Source organism: Eptesicus fuscus, chromosome 7 (assembly GCF_027574615.1).
Source record: "Eptesicus fuscus isolate TK198812 chromosome 7, DD_ASM_mEF_20220401, whole genome shotgun sequence".
NCBI classification, from domain to species: Eukaryota; Metazoa; Chordata; class Mammalia; order Chiroptera; family Vespertilionidae; genus Eptesicus; species Eptesicus fuscus.
The window spans coordinates 85774555-85794210 of NC_072479.1; the positions used below are offsets into that span (position 1 = coordinate 85774555).

General features: G+C 38.7%; 1 protein-coding gene across 1 annotated transcript in view; it reads left to right on the forward strand.

Annotated features, from left to right (window-relative positions):
• LOC103285403 (PZP alpha-2-macroglobulin like) overlaps nucleotides 1-19656 on the forward strand; it is a 49094-nt gene that overhangs the window by 18319 nt on the left and 11119 nt on the right. Inside the window, exons 14-25 of the mRNA XM_008140825.3 lie at nucleotides 1391-1533; nucleotides 2077-2226; nucleotides 8923-9084; nucleotides 9420-9537; nucleotides 13164-13314; nucleotides 13992-14220; nucleotides 15320-15446; nucleotides 15791-15912; nucleotides 16397-16448; nucleotides 17572-17655; nucleotides 18354-18530; nucleotides 18830-18917. Of these exons, the coding sequence (XP_008139047.2) occupies nucleotides 1391-1533; nucleotides 2077-2226; nucleotides 8923-9084; nucleotides 9420-9537; nucleotides 13164-13314; nucleotides 13992-14220; nucleotides 15320-15446; nucleotides 15791-15912; nucleotides 16397-16448; nucleotides 17572-17655; nucleotides 18354-18530; nucleotides 18830-18917 (1603 nt within the window). The remainder of the gene's footprint in view (nucleotides 1-1390; nucleotides 1534-2076; nucleotides 2227-8922; nucleotides 9085-9419; nucleotides 9538-13163; nucleotides 13315-13991; nucleotides 14221-15319; nucleotides 15447-15790; nucleotides 15913-16396; nucleotides 16449-17571; nucleotides 17656-18353; nucleotides 18531-18829; nucleotides 18918-19656) is intronic.

Consider the following 19656-nt stretch of genomic DNA (forward strand, 5'->3'; position numbering starts at 1 on the left):
AGAAATAATCTCTGACTAGTAATATAAAGAAGACTCCATTAATTATTTACTTAATGAACACATCACACACAAAAAATGTATTGAAAGTAACTGAGGCAAGTGATTGAAAGGAATTTCTCTATATAAGTAATTAAATCACATTTATTTGGAATAAAACTGTTTTAATCACACATCATCATTACGTTATTAATTGCCAATTTGTTCTCCACTAAAGAGTTGCTGAAAACTCTTCACTGTGTTAGATTAAAAAAACAACTTGTTTCACAATTTGTCTAACTCAACCTTTTGAAGTACTTAAGTTTAGCTTGCTAATATAATTCTTTTTTTATATGCTCTTTTGCATAGTGTTTTAATATCAGGATACAAATGATTAATTTCAGAACTATTTCAAAGTCTGTTTGAAATTCAGAATTCAGGTTTTTAATAACAAAGCCTTCCCAATTTTCATTACTAAGAGGTCACTTTCCTCCCAAAGCTTTCTTCCTCTGCCAAAACATTACTAAGAGGTTGTTTTCCCTCCAAAATTTCCTCTGCCAAAAAAAACAACTGTACCATAACTTCTCTTTCCATTTTATAATATTTCAGTCTATTCTTACCTTGTACGGTTAGCTCAACACAACAAATACAAGGGTTGACATTTCCCTCATTTTAGAGGGGAGCTTACTCTTTTTAGAATTATAAGCTGACACTTGGTCTCTCCCCTGATACAAAAACATAAATGCCACAGTACTGCCTTTCTGATCCCCAAGAAGTCGGGAAAGGGGAAATTGGGGAGTTGTTAAATAGGTATAGAGTTTCAGATTTGCAAGATGAAAAAGACCTGGAGATCTGTTTCATAGCAATGTGAATATACTTAGCACCACTAAAGCATTCTTAAGAAATGGTTAAAACGGTAAATGTTTTTATCTTCTCGTCACAACAACAACAACAAAAAAGGCATTTATTTGAAAAAAATTTAAACTCTATGATTTTATCTTACAAATTACAGCTCTATCTTTAAATGGAAAATCATCTCTTGTCTGAAATCTAAAAGAAATGATTGCTATTCGTCACAAAATAAATGTCTTATTCTTAATTTTTAAATGAGTCCATCAGGCTTTAATTAAATATGTATATATCAGGAGAATACTTTTGAGCTATTCAGACTTAAGTTCATTTTGGCATAAATAAGATATTTATGGTAAAGATAAGCGCGAATGTAAGGAACTTGAACTTATTCTACAATGGAAGTTGTGAAGGGAGACATTAGCCTATTAATTTTTACCCCTTCACTAGAATGGCTCTACAGAGGTTAAGCCACTGAACGCACAGGCACAGTTCTCAGTTGGATAAGACCTAGTAACAGCGTCCTGACCTATGACCATTTTGTCTCATTCCCTCCGTGCCCCAGTGAAAGGCAGTTTTTCCTTAGCCTTCCCTGTGAAGTCAGACATTGCTCCCACTGCACGGTTGTTCATCTTTACCATTTTCCCAAATGGAGAAGTTATTGGAGATTCACAGAGTTTTGAGATTGAAAACTGTCTGGCCAACAAGGTGAGTGTCTTTAACAACAAAAATCACAAGAACACAAATAAATGGTATCATAGGTACCGCCTATTTTACCACAGAGATGGGGGGAAACAATGAATCCAGAAAAGTAAAATGAGTTGTCCAAAAGTTTCCAGGCAGCTAGCACAATCATTTTGCAATTCCACAAAATTGCTTCCACATAAAATATAATTTAACTTTGTCTCCACGGTGCCCAATTCCACTGATTCAATTGTGAGAGGTAAGTAAGATGCTGTGACTCAAAAGCTTCAAAAACTTGAAGAACAGATAGAAAAACTTGATTATGAATCGGAGGTAATGATGTGCCTCTAACAGTCAAGCAAGGCATCTGTCCCTAATGACCCCCCGTTGTCTCCTTAGGGCAACACAGCCTCTCACCAGCAAAGGCAAGAGGAGAAAAGAGGTTCTCCCCGACTGATGCTTCCGAGCATGGTCATTAAAACTGAATGTCAGGGTGGCCCAGAGATGTGGTCTCTGCAGGAGGACACAAACAGAAGGGCGGGATGACTGTTCCTTCTTGTCTCGCAGGTGGATTTGAGCTTCAGCCCAGAACTGAGTCTTCCAGCCTCGCACGCCCACCTGCGAGTCACAGCTTCTCCTCAGTCGCTCTGTGCCCTCCGAGCAGTGGACCGAAGCGTGCACCTCCTGAGGCCTGAGGCAGAGCTCTCCCCGTCCTCGGTGAGTCCCCTCAGCCTCAGGGGTTAGAAAGGGCCGCGTGAGGCGCTCAGAGCAAGGAGAAGGCCCTGTGGAGAGTAAAATGCAGGAATATAATAAAAATATTTACCATTTGTCTAGTATTTTATAGTTTCTCAAGCTCTCACACATTTTCTCATTTACTCTTTCCAGCATCCCAGAGAGTAAGTAACAGCCCTATTTTATGATGTAAAAACTAAGGTCTGTAGCCCTTGCCGGTATGGCTCCGTGGATAGAGCATCAGCCCACAGACTGAAGGATCCAGGTTCAATTCCTGTCAAGGGCACATGCCCAGGTTGCAGGCTCAGTCCCCAGTAGGAGGCCTGCAGGAAGCTGCCAATCAATGATTCTCTCTCACTGACGTTTCTATTTCTCTCTCCCTCCCTCTTCCTCTCTGAAATCAACAAAAATATGTACTTTTAAAAAAGTATTAAAAAAAAAAAAAAAAGCACTTAGGTTGGTAACAGTTGAGAGACTTGTTCCAGCTTACCCGGAAGTGACATAGCTGAGACATCATTCTGAAACTGCCTACAAACCGCCGTCTCCTTCTTTTTTTTTATTTTATTTTATTTATTTATTTATTTATTTATTTAAATGAATCTTTATTGTTCAGATTACAATTGTTTCTCCTTTTTCCCCACATATCTCCCCACCACCCAGTTCCTACCCCCCCTCTGCCCTTACCTCCCCCCCCCACGCGCTGTCCTTATCCATAGGTGTATGATTTTTGTCCAGTCTCTTCCCATACTCCCCACACAGACACCCCTTTCCCCCTGAGAATTATCAATCCACTCCCATTCTATGCCTGATTCTATTAAGTTCACCAGTTTATTCTGTTCCTCAGATTTTTAATTCACTTGACTTTTAGATTCACTTGTTGATAGATATGTATTTGTTGTTCATAATTTTTATCTTTCTTCTTCTTTTTCCTCTTTTTAAAGAATACCTTTCAGCATTTCATATAATGCTGGTTTGGTGGTGATGAACTCCTTTAGCTTTTTCTTATCTGTGAAGCTCTTTATCTGCCCTTCAATTCTGGATGATAACTTTGCTGGGTAGAGTAGTCTTGGTTGTAGGTTCTTGCTATTCATCACTTTGAATATTTCTTGCCACTCCCGTCTGGCCTGCATGGTTTCTGTTGAGAAATTAGCTGATAATCGTATGGGAGCTCCCTTGTAGGTAACTAACTGTTTTTCTCTTGCTGCTTGTAAGATTCTCTCTTTGTCTTTTGCTCTTGGCATTTTAATTATGATGTGTCTTGGTGTGGTCCTCTTTGGATTCCTTTTGTTGGGGGTTCTGTGTGCTTCCTGGACTTGTAAGTCTATTTCTTTCATCAGGCGGGGGAAGTTTTCGTTCATTATTTCTTCAAATAGGTTTTCAGCATCTTGCTCTCTCTCTTCTTCTGGTACCCCCATAATTCTGATGTTGGTTCGCTTGTAGTTGTCCCAGAGGCTTCTTACACTATCTTCAACTTTCTGAATTCTCTTCTCTTCATGCTTCTCTGGAAGAGTGTCCTTGGCCTCTTTGTATTCCAAATCTTTGAGTTGATTCTTGCAATCCTCTAGTCTGCTTTTGGGTCTCTGTATAATATTTTTTATCTCAGTCAGTGTATGTTTAATTTCTAGTTGGTCCTCATTGAATTTATCGCTTTGGTTTGTGATCTGTTTCCTTGCCTTCTCATATTCTCTGCTTCCCTAAGTTGGTAGGGTAGTTTTGTGTACTAGGTGTCCTATTGGTTCAACAGGTCAGCCTCCCAGTTACTTGAGGTGGACACTCTTGGTGTACCCTTGTGTACTGTGTGTCCCCCAGCAGGAGCTACAGCAAGGGCTAGTTTTCTCCTCCTTTGCTTGGGCGGTTTTGGAGCAGTCTGACTGGAGCTGCAGTTGGTTAAGCTGCTCCAGAACAGGCCATTTATATGCAAAAGCTGCTGTGTGGAGCCTGGGCGGGTTTGTAGAATGTGCGGGGCGGGGCCTCAGGGCGGGGCCTTAGGGCTGGGTGGGGTCTCAGGACGTCACTAGGCTGGGGCGTGGCCAACGGCGATGGCTGCCGTCAGCTGTCTCTGCCTTTCCACGTTTCCAAGTCCCTGCGCCCCGCGCTCCAGCGCAGTAAACAATGATTGCTGGGCGCACCACTGCAAAAAAGTCACTCTCACTTTCCGACCCGATGGCCGAGAGTCCAGCCTCTCCCCGTAGGTGTCTGGGTCCCCCGAGTGTCCCCAGAAACTGGATTTCAGAGTGATCGGGAGCGCTCCCTGCGGGTTGAAGAAAAGCCGCGCACCCAGCCGCCCGCCGCCGGCCTGATTCGCGTGCCTCCGTACCTCAGCTTTTCAGCGATTGTGCTTCTTTCTCTTCTTAGTTGTCAGTCTTCCACTCAGCCAGCTTTCCCGTGGTTCTGGGTGGTAGACGTTTTTGTCTTTTAGTTGTATTTTTGAAATTGTTGTGTGAGGCAGCAGATTAGTTGTTTAACTATGCCGCCATCTTGAGGAAGTTTTTCCGCCGTCTCCTTCTTGACATAACTTCCATTCTTATAAGGAATCAAACCTGAACCTGTTAACTCATGCTTTACAATAATCTTACTGAAAGCTACATTTTGTTAAGATGTAATACTTATATAGGTCATGCTAAAAAAAAGAAAATAAATTAATAAGTTGTTTAAGTTAAATCATTGTGGGCCAAAAAAAAACAAATTAAATCATTTTTGGTTAGTGGAGTAATTAATTTTATAAAATTAATACAAGCATGTCATGAAACTTTTGATGGATCTAACAATGTATGTCTCTAGAGTACTTGGGGGTCTGTAAAAGTGGTAATAAATGATTCACAAATTATTTTCAATTAAAAAAAAAGAACATGACCTTATCACACCTTTGTCAGTAATGATGATTCACAGACTAAAATTTTAAGTCTGTCCTTTTTTCTAGAGTCATATAATTCATGGTGGTAATATTTGGAGTGTCATGCTGATTTATTGCTGTTATCGTCAGCAGCACACGGTGAACTGAGTCTGTTGTAGGAGCTAGGGAAATACCAGTCAACATAACACAATCCTTATCTTATGGAGCAGTGACTTGAGAGTGACTATAATAAAAGGTTTACATGGCTCAGAAAAATAAAAGGTGAAATGCTGGTTAATAATTGGCATTAGGAGGAAATATTTTCAGACGTAGGGTTTTTTAAGAGAAATCTACCAGCAAAAAGGAAAAATTCAGAGACTACTTTCCCAACCTATATATGGAACTACATTACTCATATTTTGAATTTTTCACTATAAGTCAATTAAATGATATGTTATTGGATTTATCATTGTCAAAAAGTTATCGCTGGCAAATTTTATAGCTTTCAGTGCCTCAGGCATCAATATTTAAAAGGATCAATTAACTTGCTGTTTAGAAAGTATTGTTAAGTATCAATGTTGGAAGATAAATCAGTAGTATTACAGTTTCGTTGGGGTTTTATTCTAGTTTCTACTTCTCAAACTTCAGTTGTGTGTATTAAATTTTAAAATTGTGAGATAGCCATGTCAAGGATCATGATCCTGTTTTTAATCAACAAAATTAACATTCTTCAGAATGAAAAGTATAGTCAAAATTCTTCTCAACCTTAATTAGAATTTTATTAATAGGTCAAAATATCTCCTTAGAAATAAATAAATAAATAATAATAAACATCTCATAGCATAATAATTATTACACAGAAGATAATGACTATATTTCTCTATTTGAGTTAGAAGAGGGCATTAAGAAGTTAATCTGAACAAGGGAATATTTTCTTTGGCTACTTTTTCTGGAGATGTGCCTTGTTTATTTTACATCCCCTATTTATGGTAGTCTATTCTAAGCTCTTTTTTTTTCCAGTTTGTATTGAAGGAATTTCGTCTGCTCCTCAATATTTTATGTCTACCCTCTTCTGTTTAATCATATAATTTTTAAAAAATATTTTTTATTGATTTCAGAGAAGGGAGAGGGAAAGAGAGATAGAAACATCAATGATGAGAGAGAATCATTGATTGGCTGCCTCCTGCATGCCCCCTACTGAGGATCAAGCCCACAACCCGGGCATGCGCCCTTGACCAGAATCAAAACTGGGACCCTTCAGTCCACAGGCCGATGCTCTATCCACTAAGCCAAACTGGCGAGGGTTAGTCATATAAATTTAACAATTGTTCCAGTTGCATAACAAAGCTTTGAGTGTCATGGAGGTAGGAAAGAATTATGAACAAAATGGAAGGTTTGTGTTCTTCGAGTTATAAAAATCTTTAAGCTCACTTGCTTTGAAAATGGCCTGGAAAACATTGGTTGAGCTCATATAGAGAGTACATGCTCATTTGTATACTTACCTGGCTCTTCTACTCAAGATCAAAGATTAATATGTTAGTTAACTCCTAATGCATAACAATTGTCCCCAAAACTTAGTGGCTTAAAACATTTATTATCACTTTATATGGATTAGGAATCCAGAGTGACTTAACTCAGTGGCACTAGCTTGTGAGCTCATAAAATTGCAGTCAGCATGTTGGAAGAGCTTTAGTTATCTGAAGACTTGATTGAGGTTGGAAAATCGACTACCAAGATGTGTTTCTCCTCCAGTTCACAGGAAGCTTCAGTTCCTTACCACACAGTCTTCTCCATAGAACTGCCTGAATGTCCTCATAACTTGACAGTTTGATTTCCTTCAAACAAGTGACTCAAAAGAGAGAAGCTAAAGCTGCAATATCTTTTATGACCTAGCTCTGGAACTCATACACCATCATTTCCACAAAACTTATTAGTTATAGATGTCAGCCCTACTCATTATGGGAGGAACCACACAAAAGCATGAATATCAGAAGGCAGAAATTATGGGGGGGCAATTTGGGAGGCTCTCTTCACAGTCTACCCTCAGTCTCCCTGTGATTCATGATCTTCCCGCCATGTAAAATATACTCACTTTTCTCCCTAAAATTCTCATTCCAAAATAGCAACAGGTTACAGACTGAACCACATCATTTAACTTGGTTCTAGGTGCATATGATACTCCTTAGGTATAGTTCCTCAAGTACAGTTTCTCTAGCTATAACAACCTTTAACTAAAATGTACAAAGTTATTTACCCCCCACACCCAACATACAATGGTGAAAAGTGGCATATGGACACTCCTGAGGTTTGTTTGTTTTTTCTTTTCCTATTTTTTAAATTAAATGTAGTGGGATAACATTAGCTAATAACATTAAATAAATTTCATAGTACCTTTATACTATGACATCTGTATACTCTATTTTGTGCTCACTACCCAAAGTCTAGTCTCCTTTTGTCACCTTGTGATTGACCCCTTTACCCTCTTCCTCCTCTTCCCACCTTCCTTCCCTCTGGTAACCATCATTCTGTTATCTGTATCTATGAATCTTGGATTTTTCTGTTTGTTTGCATGTTTGTTTTGTTTGCTCATTTGTTGCTATTTGTTTTATATCTAAAACTAGAGGCCTGGTGCACAAAATTCGTGCATAGGTAGGGTCCCTAGGCCTGGTCAGCGATCAAGGCCAATCTGTGGGATGACTGGCGGGGCAATTGGGGGCCCCCAATGGCACCCACCTTGGCTGGTCTAGGGCCTGCGGGCTGGGAGCAGCTCCTGCATTGAGTGTCTGCCCCCTGGTGGTCAGTGCACATCACAGTGACTGGTCGTTCCACTGGACCTTCCACCATTTGGTCAATTTGCATAATAGGCTTTTATTATATAGGATATGAGTGAAATCATATAGTTCTTGTTCTTTTTCACCCGATTCATTTCATTACTATAGTATAATACTCTCAAGCTCTATCCATGTTGTCACAAATGGCAACATTTCATGTTTTTTATAGCTGAGTAGAATTCCGTGGTATATATGTACCACATCTTCTTTCAAAGGACACTGTCATCAATCATATGTCAAAGGGCACACCTGTTTTTTAAAAGTGGGGAGGGGGGAGCAGGAGGCACACAGGAGTTACTGGTCCATAGCAATTCTGAGATCCAGCCAAGCAAATGTTGGAAGTTATTTGGTATGACTCAGTCTTACTCTAGACCAAGAATAAATATCCAGGCCTCTTAGTTCCATCCTGTAGGTTCTGGGTTCTCTTTTTGGTCACCCTTCTTGTTCCTAAAAGTGACCTGTGTTTACAATTGTGTAGACAGTGTTCTATTGACTATAGATGATATGTAGTCATTGATGTACCTATGTGGTTCTATCCAAGAACAAAGCTCAATAGAAATAGAAGTTTATAGATGTAAATAATTCTTACCTAAATTTCTCAGAGCATTGACTATTCATCCAACACAGAAGCAAGTTAGATCTCCTTCCCATATTTGGTCTAGTTTTATTTCTAAACTTTACAGTAAAGTTTTTATTAATCCTTGATAATTTAAGATTCTATTATTCCATTGAACTATTTTCCCAAGTAGAATTTACATTTTTAGAACAAAAAAAACACTGTTAAGGAGGTGGAAGAGGGTACAGATAAGGATAAATAGTGATGGAGAAAATAAAGTAAAATTCTTTAAAAAAAAAAAAAAACACTGTTCAAAACACACAAAATTTTTAACCTCTCTAAGGTACCGATAGCATGAAGATATTTAGGAAAGGGATAATTATCATACTTTTCTCAGTTTACTGTATATTTCAAAACAAGAGCAAGTATGAGTTCTGTCTTTAATTTCTCCACTGTTACAGGTATATAATCTGCTACCTGTAAAGGACCTCACTTATTTCCCTGAAAATTTGGACCAGGAAGAGGAAGAACAAGAAAACTGTCTTAATACTCCTCATATTAGTGGAAGACACTTCTATATTCCCTCAGTATATGATGAAGAAGATATGTATGGCTTCTTAAAGGTAAATTCCTTACTACTTACTAAGGTACTAGCTTATGAAAGTTTGAATGTTAGTAAAACTATATATATATATATATATATACACACACACATATATATATATTTGAAGAAATTGTTTAACCTGACATTTCATTGAGATATTTTTAGTTATATTTAGTTATTTGAAAAAGATGCTCAATTATACAATTCTAAAAAATCATAAAGTACTGTAATTTTACCATTCTATATTTCTTGAGTGTGTGTGTGTCCATGGAATTAATATAACATTAAGGGCATTGTAATTAATAAGTTAATTCTAAGGAAAAAGTATTTTATGCAGTCTAATCATTTTTACAGGGTATGGGATTAAAGGTGCTCACCAACTCTAAAATCCAAAAACAGAGGTTATGTTCAATGAGTCACACACCTGTACTACACCACGCTGAACCTCTAGGAATGCCCGGATTATATGGAGGTAAAAAAAAAAAAAAAAAAAAAAAAAAAACCAAGTTGCTTTTGATTTCATGTCACATCCAGCAATATTACTTTGTAAAAAATGAAAAAGGTAAAATGAGATACATAATGTAGCCTTATTTCATTTATACATAGAGAAACAACAATTCTGATAAGATGCTTCTTGCTGAGATCATTTAGCTGGTAAATGACATGGCCTGAACTGACTGGAGTTGTTTGTTTGTTTAGATGAGTCAGATACTTTAGGGTGCAGAATCATATAAAATTCAAGATTCTAATGTGTATAAAAGAGGGAAAACAAAATTTATAATGGAAAAAGAGAATAATTCTAATTGTAGAATCAGAAAATACACTCATAGATATGCTATATATGAAAGACTAGAAAGGAAGAGAAAGGCCTCACTGGTGTAAAAAACAAGTGTAAACATTGCAGAGATATCTCATAATCCAGGGCCAGAAAACACCAGAATAAAACATCAAATAAAGCAGCCCTTTTCTAGGACCTTCAATTTCCCCTTAAAAGTTCTGTCCAACCCCCAGGTACACTTGCAGTCCAACCCTTTTTCATCTCTCTCTCAAGGTATTCTGGCTAGTCCTTTCTCCAAAAGATCCCTTGATGTCTGTCTATTAATAAAGATTAACATCTTTTGAGTTTGGGATTATAAATCTGAAGTTCTGTGCGTGAAGTGAACCTGTAAGGCCTTTTCTCTAAGCCTCTAAGCCTCAAATACTTCATTATATAAATTGAAGTAATATGACTAAAGGCACTCTAGGGCATTTCAAAATCCCAATAAAATAAATATTATCTACCAAAACAAATTAAGAATATTGACTGTTTAAAATTTGTTTTCTGTGTTCCTTGACATTGAGCCTATCACACTGAATCATGTGGTATTAATATCTATCTATAAACCAGCCCTGTCATAAAGAAAACAATGCTGTCAGCTCACTTTTAAAGGACCATGTTTTTCTCCAAATATAACCTTCAAAAATAGCACCAATTCCAAAAAGTTTCTTAGCAATGGGAACTAAGGTAACTAAGATGCTTTATAAATGAGGGAGATTAAGGAAAAAGAAAATAAACATGAAAATTACACAGAAAGAAGTTTGAGCTTAAACCATAAAAGTTTGAGGGAGAAGGAAATTTTCTGGAAGTTGATAAGAAAAGAACTTCAGGCACATGATATAACAGAGAAAAAAAAATAACTTCTAGCCCTAGCCAGTTTGGTTCAGTGGATAGAGCACCTGAACTGAAGGGTTCCAGGTTCCATTCCCAGTCAAGGGCACATACCTCGGTTGCCGGTTCGATCCCCAGCCCTGGTCAGGGCATGTGCAAGGAGGCAACCAATCAATGTTTCTCTCTCTTTCCCCTCCCTTCCACTCTCTCTAAAAATCAATGGAGTAAAGCATCGAACAGACCGTCGAATTACAGCAGGAAGGCTGGGGAGTGTTGGGGAGGTGGGGAAAGAGATCAACCAAAGGACTTGTATGCATGCATATAAGCACAACCAATGGACACAAGACTGGGGGGTGGGGGGTGCGATGAGGGCATGCAACGGGGAGGGAGGGAGGGGATACTGGGGGAAAGTCAATGAGGGGGAAGGATATATATGTACTACTATGTGTAATACTTTAAACAATAAAATAAAATAATAATAAAATGAAAGCCAAAAAAAAAAAGAAAAGAAAAAAATCAATGGAAAAATATCCTCAGATGAGGATTAACAAAACAAAACAAAAAACTTCTAAAATGTGATGAATATACAAAGGAGATTGAAATAAGTAGATATAAATTACTCAGGTATGTGAAGCAATGGAAGAGCTAAGAAAACTGGAATATTTTGTGAAAGTTATTGAAAATAATTTGAAGAACATAAATCCATTCATTCCCATGACTGTTTGGGATGTCACCGAGCAACTTCAGTGTTTGATGTCAGGGAACAGTAAATATGGGGAAAATAACTTTAATACTGTCTCTAGGGTCTCGGGGGGAGAGAGAGAGAGAGAGAGAGAGAGAGAGAGAGAGAGAGAGAGAGAGAGAGAGAGAGAATATGAGGCAGAAGGTTAATCCAAACAGGGTAGTAAAATCATGTTGGACAATGATAGAAATGATTAGTGCCTGAAACGGTAAGAACTAAGTTATAAATATGAAAGTTATTATTCATGTGTTCAGTAAATTTTGATTGAATACTTGCTAACCTACTTTGTGGACATATAACAAATATTGAGAAGAGAAATCTTCAATTATATAGAAGTTACATTTTAATGGGCATAAAGGGAGTATAAACAAAATGAGCAAGTAATTACATAGTTTATTAGAAGGTAATAAATTCTAAGGGAAAAATTAAATAGGGTAACCAGTGAATGTCTTACCAAGAGAGTAAATTTTTAGCAAAGATTTAAAGAAAGAGAGCCAATTAAATGCCTATTTAGAAGAGTGTTGCATTCATAAAAAGCAACTCCAGTAAAACAGCTGTGGAGCGTTTATTATGTTTCAAGAGAGAGGTGAAAGGTAGATAGATTAAATGATAGATAGGTGATACATAGATAGATAGATAGATGATAGATAGATAGATAGATAGATAGATAGATAGATAGATAGATAGATAGAATAAATGAAGATAGATGATAGATAGATTTCCTTAATTCTTATAGCAATCTTTTAAGGTAAGGATGTATTTTTATCACCATTTTCTCCTTTTTTGTTTTTCTGTCTTTATTGAGATATCAATAACATATAACATTGTGTAAGTTTAAGGTGTACAATGTGCTGATTTGATATGTTTTTTGTGAAACAATTACCACTGATGCATTAGCTAACACTCCATCACCTCACATATTACCATTTCTTTTTTGTGGTTATCATGATTTTTGAAATGGAAAAACTGAACCCAGAAAAGTTAAGTAGCTCAGCCAATAAGTAAATGGGGGAATGTGAATCGAATCAGATACTTTGACTTCAGAGTTGGGTTTTTTAACTATTACACTATTTTGCCTCTCAAAGGCTCTAAGGTGAGAACTTCTCTACCCTTTCCTGTTTGTAATATTCTCTGTCTCGACCATAGAGATATTCCAAATGGAAATATCTCTCTTTTGGCATCTTGAATTCTTCATTTCTTCTTTCCATAAAATAAATAGAATAAAATGTAATAATATAGCCTTGTTATCAAGAGAGCAATAAATTTACAAGCTTCAATATAGTAAGCAGATATCCTTATTGATATTTTTAAATTCTATTCACTCCAGTGGTAATTCAAACAGTTTCCAATATAGCCACCACTCATGTTATCTAAAGAGAGTTTTACCTTTTCTGCTCAGTTTTTCTAAGGAGGAAACAGTACTCTCAGACCTTGAAAACCTGCCATTTCCCCCTACAATCCATAAAATCATCTGCAACTGATCTTGTACTTCCAGCCTCCATTCACATACATGGACTTTCTACCTGTAAAAAGCATTCCTTTCTGCTCAAAGAATGTGGACTCAACAAGTTATCTCCAAAGTTCTACAACTCTCAGGAGACAATCCGAGCAGGAAAATGGAAAATTTGTTCTCCGAAGCCTTACACATGCACCATGAAATAAATGAATGCTTTTTCCTTAACTAGATTATTATTTTCTCTTATTTTAGCGGGTATAGCAGGTCTAGCGAGTCCTTATATGCATCCAATTGGTGCAGCTGCTGCAATACCTGTAAATAGTATGCCAAGTCCAGAGCCAGTCTCTGAAACGGTGCGGAGTTATTTCCCTGAGACCTGGATCTGGGAGCTGGCCGTGGTGGAGTAAGTAACATCTCTCTCCTCTTTTTGCTCTGGGTGAAGCAATGTGACCCCTCCAGCATTTTCAACTTGAAGATAACCTTTCTGAAAAGTTCTAAATAATTGTCTTAACCTCTTACCCTTTCATGCAAGACCTAAGAAAAACACTTTTATTGTATGGGCTTCCTAGTATAATTGTCTCTCGGCACAACAAGTCTAAAATAATTATTCCGAAGACTGCCAGAAAATAGACATGGAAGCTAAAAATATTCAAATTCTATACTCCCTAATGCCATCCAAGGAGTCTTGCATAAACAAGATTGGATCAAGCACATAAAGAAATCAGGCTACATAAGTGTGATGGTTTATTTGTTGAATCATGAATCTTAAATATGCTTTATGGGACTGGACCATAGTGAGGATAGCTTATGAACCAAACTGAATCATATTCACATATTTCTACTTAAAATACATGCATGTGTGATGTGGCCAAAGACAGATAAGGGAAAGAGATATCATTTAGTCCCTTTTATTTTCCCACCTCAGTCCCCAGTACATAATCTAGTGTCCACATGTGTACTCGTACATGAACCCTTTAATGGATTTCATTCTTGACAGACCCTTTACACATATTGATTCTCACTTGAAAAAAGACATTTTGCCTGCTTACTCTCTGTTCTTCCTATTGCCATCCTCGCCAGCTCATCAGGCATGGCTGAAGTAGGAGTAACAGTCCCTGATACCATCACTGAGTGGAAGGCGGGGGCCTTCTGCCTGTCCAATGACACTGGAATTGGCCTCTCTCTTCCCACCACTCTCCGAGCCTTCCAGCCCTTCTTTGTGGAACTCACAATGCCCTACTCTGTGGTCCGTGGAGAGGCCTTCACACTCAAGGCAACTGTCCTAAACTACCTTCCCAATTGCATCCGGGTAAGAAAAATGAGGGTGAATTGAAAGGATAGATAGAACTTTGGTTATTCAGCTCCTGATTTGTTCCCAAGACTATGGATAATTCTTGGAATTATTTGCTAGCACTGCAGCTAAATAGTGCTAAGCAAGATGGGACATGATCAGAAAGATTACACAATGACATATGAGCTACAGGTACTAAAACCACAGATCTCCAATCCATATATCCTTTATTTTTTTTTCCTGAATCTTGCCAAACCCTGACACAAGATAGGCTCTTTTGTGGAAAAATTATTGGTGCTGACACAAAATTTAGTTTTCTTAATTTTGTTCGTGTTGTTCTTCAAGCCTTCATCTCTAAACTCCCACAATATGTACTTTTAATTTTTCTTGTAGCGTTTATCTCTTTGTAAATTATGTCATAGTTTAGCGTAGAGATTATCCCCTTTATAATACAATATCCTCTAGATCAGGATCCTCTCCTTCAAAATTTGCTATGTCTTATATAGAATAGAAATGTAATATATGTTAGAGGAAGTGGAGAGAGGGAGGAAGGAAGAAAATCTACACAGGAATAGGAACCAACAGGTACTGCTCCCAGAGGCAATATCTGCGTATGTCAGTATAAACTGAGTGGCCAGATTATTATGATCTCTGAATGCATAATAATCTGGCCACTCAGTGTATATCCTATATAATAAAAGGCTAATATGTAAATTGTCCCCTCAACCAGGTGTTTGACCAGCAGGCAGGCCGGCCAACAGCCCATGTCCTCTCCCCCTGGCCAGGCTGGCCAGACCCCACCCATGCATGAATTCATGCACCGGGTCTCTAATATAAATATATCTACACACACTGAGTAGCCAGATTATTATGTGTTCAGAGATCATAATAATCTAGCCACTCAGTGTATAATCTAAATGCCAGCTCCTCCAAATAAATAATCAGTCTTGATTTGTGTCGCTGCCATTTTCATGCTTCTCGAAGTACATGTGAAAATCATAGTCTTTTTCCAAATTCCAATTGAGTACAGCACCTCACATGTGGCCCCAATTCCATGACTCAGTTTCTCTCCATATTCTGATAATATTTATCTCTATGCCCCACTTGTGGGTGGTAGGTCAGTGTGCAACTGCAAGCCTCTACAGCCTTCCTGGCAGCCCAAAATGAAAAGGGGAAAGAATCCTACTGCATCTGTGTAAATGAGAGACAAACCTTGTCTTGGGCAATAACTCCTAAAACTCTGGGTGAGTGACATTCCCCCTCCCCAAATGTTTGCCAATCAACAGTGGATCTCTGAATACTGCTTATATCATATTCTTTATTTTTTTCTTTTTTTTTTTCTTTTTGCTATCCACAATGGCACCCTACTGCTATTTCCACAATACCTGGGCCTCACAATCACTATACTTGGGCATTGGTTTATCGGTGTACATTAGCCTTGGGTTTTTTGTTTTGTTTTGTTTTCACCTTTCTTTCCTCTTGCAGCCTTTTGAGATGATTGCAGAGCATGGAGTCATTTTCAGCAATTAGGGATGGCTTGGACTACTGTCAATATGAATACTCATTTTTTCTACATTCTTTGTTTTAGGGAATATGAACTTCTCGGTGAGTGCCCAGGCAGTGCAGTCCCTAGAGCTCTGTGGAAATAAGGTTGCTGAGGTCCCTGAGATTGGGAGAAAAGACACGGTCATCAAAACCCTATTGGTGGAAGTAAGTTAGTCTGTATTACTTTGACATATTTTTCTGAGCCCCTAACAATAAAAAACAGTCTGGAGATTCTTGACATAACCAAGAATAATTAATATCATACAGAATTCATCTTATAAGACTAATGGAATTTCCTATCCTTAAAGCATATAAGAAACTTTGCTGTGTAAACTTGTTAACTTATTGCATATAGTTGTTTTTTTTAAACACTAGGAGCCTCTTACTTTTCTGAACTCTACCTGTCCTATAAGATTCATATATTTCTCTCACCTATTACATTTGACTCTCTGCCCTTAGTATCCCTCATTTTCTCCTCAGCCAATATCCCTTGTTGTTCAATGTTTTACACATTTGCATTAATTTGATAACAAGTAGGATGTTAAACATCATTTAGTGTAAACACCACCCTTCAAAGTAATCAATCTATGGTGTCCTTTAGTCACCTCAATGCTTATCCCTCTTTTCCATTTTTTTTCTTTCACCCAAGCCTGAAGGTATTGAGCAAGAAAAGACTTTCAATTCTATGGCCTGTTCTTCAGGTAAGAGTCCATCTTCATAATCATTGTCAGAACAATGCCTCACGAGGGTATATATTTCAAGTTACAATGCATATTCTTACATATTATTTCCCATAATTTTCAGAATGTTCCATTCAATTTGGCATAATACTAAGTATTTTTATACATATTTTACAAATAGGAACTCTGAGCCCAAGAGAGCAGGTTAATGAGGCTTGTGGGTACGGACAAGACTACTATTAGGGCTTGCTTGGTTCACTTTCAGCCTTTGTCTCCATAGCCAGTGGCTGCTCATTAATGAGGCAGGATGCAAATCTTAGAGTGCCACAGAACTAGGTAGAAAGAAAGCAGAGTCATGACAAGTCTGAATCACAGTTAATACTCTCTAAAATAGTTGATAATAAAGCATATGGCACTTTCTGCTCATCTTACTAAAAACTTATTTTCCATAGGAAAAAAAGAACTTCACTTTACATCAGGATTTTACCATATCATTAAAAAACAGCTGTGGCTTGTAAATTATACTGGCACATTAGTACTAGATCTATGTTCATAGTATAAAAAACACTGTTCTTGACAATTAAGAAGGGCCAATTTAAGGCATACCATTAGAGACCAACAAAATCAGAGAATTATACAATTAATTCAGAAAACTCTAGATCCTCGTCAGCTCCTAGCCTTCTTTAAGAGAGCTACTGTGCACACAGCAACACAAAAGATGGTAAAACGAGAGGGGAAAGGGTCTCAGGAAGTTGTGTAGTGCCAAGAAAAGCTGGAGTATTAAAGGTAATCTCATCATAAGTCAAAATTCTTATTCCTTGAAACACAGGGTTCCTCAAGGAGACATAATAATGCTATTGCCTAATGTGATGATAACAATAATAATAGCGGTTCACATGCATTGAGATTTACGATGTTACCAAGGCTGTTCTAATTCACATGTTTTATATGTATTATTTCACTGAGTCATCACATGAGCAAGTTAAACTAGGAAGAGGTTAAGTAATTTGTTCAAGATCCATAGCTAGTAAGGGGCAGGGCCAGTATCATGGAGGCAGTATGGCTCTAAAACCCCACTACTAACCACTAGATTAAACTACTCTAACAGATGCCATCCTTTCATATAGATTGTTTGTTTCCAAAGGTACTGAAATATCTGAGCAATTATCCCTGAAGCTCCCACCAAATGTAGTCAAAGAATCTGCCAGAGCCTCTTTCTCAGTTTTGGGTGAGTTATCTTGCATCTAGAGAACTTGTGACAAAAGAACTGCCACCACACATTTTATCTATATACTAGAGGCCCGGTGCACCAAATTTGTGCATGGGGGGAGAGGGGCAGGGTGTCCCTCAGCCCAGCCTGCACCCTCTCCAATCTGGGACCCCTCAAGGGATGTCCGACTGACCGTTTAGGCCCGATCCCAGTAGGCAGTCGGACATCCCTCTCACAATCCAGGACTGCTGGCTTCCAACTTCTCGCCTTCCAGCCTGATCGCCCCCTAACAACTCCCCTGCCAGCCTGATTGATGCCTAACTTCTCCCCTGCCAGCCTGATTGCCCCTAACTGCCCTCCCCTGCAGGCCTGGTCACCCCTAACTGCCCTCCCCTGGGTCCCCCCCAACTGCCCTCCCCTGCTGGCCAGCTTGTGGTGGCCATCTTGTGTCCACATGGGGGCAGCCATCTTGTGTGTTGCAGTGACAGTCAATTTACATATTACTCTTTTATTAGATAGGATTTGTGTTCTAAATATCAACTTATTTATAGTGTCTATTTATATAAGATCCTGGAAGGCTCACTTTTTCTAAATATAAATGTTCCCTTGTCCAAATGATAAAGTATCTGACTTTCAATATGAAAATCATTTGTCTTTAATAATGTTGGCTACATATGAACTTAAATAACTCTGACATTTACTCTCACATTCCCCAGGTGACATACTAGGTTCTGCTATGCAAAACACACAGAATCTCCTCCAGATGCCCTATGGCTGTGGAGAACAAAACATGGTCCTTTTTGCTCCTAACATCTATGTCTTGAACTATCTGAATGAAACCCAGCAGTTGACTTCAGAGATCAAGTCTAAGGCCATTACCTATCTCGTCAGTGGTAAGTGAGAAAAAGAAAAGTTTACTGTGTTACTCTACTAGTAACGAATGTTTTCCCCACTACACTGACATTATATCACCAGTGATCAAGATAATATGGTTATTTTTGTAGAAATGAAAAGTTTCCCACCATCTGACACAATGTTGCATTTTGACATATGGATGATAGCCATAAAACTATGACAGATCCTATACATGAGGCCATTAAATATCAGGGGAGTCTGGATACCATCAGCCTGCATCTAGAGATATCCTGCCTTTCTATAATACTTCTTGAGTTAGTTGAATCTTTTATTCCAGGTTACCAGAGGCAGCTGAACTACAAACATCAAGATGGTTCCTATAGCACCTTTGGGGATCAGTATGGCAAGAATGAGGGCAACACTTGGTAAGAAAAGAAAATCATTCTGAGTTTCAACTATGAGTTCAAAGCATGTCCATACAGGGTGGGACAAAAAGTAGTTTACAGTTGTTCATATGGACAGTAACACAATAATCTATATAATAAAGAGCCAGGGTCATAACAACCATCACAACCGAAAGTTCGACCAGACCAGAAGTCAGTGCTGGGTTGCCGTGGTGACCCAGCACTGACTAGGGCCACTGCCGGTGCCCTTACCCAACACTGACTGCCTTCGGGGGCTGCAGATCAGGCCCAAAGGGAGGCCTGCAGAGAGAGAGGCAGGGTCTGATCCGTAGCCTCTGTGGCAGCCGTTGATCAGAACTTGTCTCTCTTTCTCTCCCAGCCTGGCCAACAGCCGTGCCTCCATTTCTCTCCAGGCATCCACCAGAGCTGCTGATCAGCCCTGCCTTTCTAATCAGGCCCCATTGATAGGCCCAGAGACACTGACTGGCATAGAAACTGACCAATCAGAATCAAATCTGGGTGAATGTAAGGGGCCAATGGCTGCCTAGGAGGTGGAGCTTTTGACGCTGACTGGCATAGAAACTGACTAATCAGAACCAAGTTGACTGGCAGGGAAGGGCAGTTAAGGGTGATCAGGCAGGCAGAGGCAGTTAGGGGTAATCAGGCCAGCAGGGGAGAGCAGTTAGGGGTGAGATCAGGCCAGCAGGGGAGGGCAAGTGGGGGCAACCAGGCTGGCAGAGGCAGTTGAGGGCTCAATCAG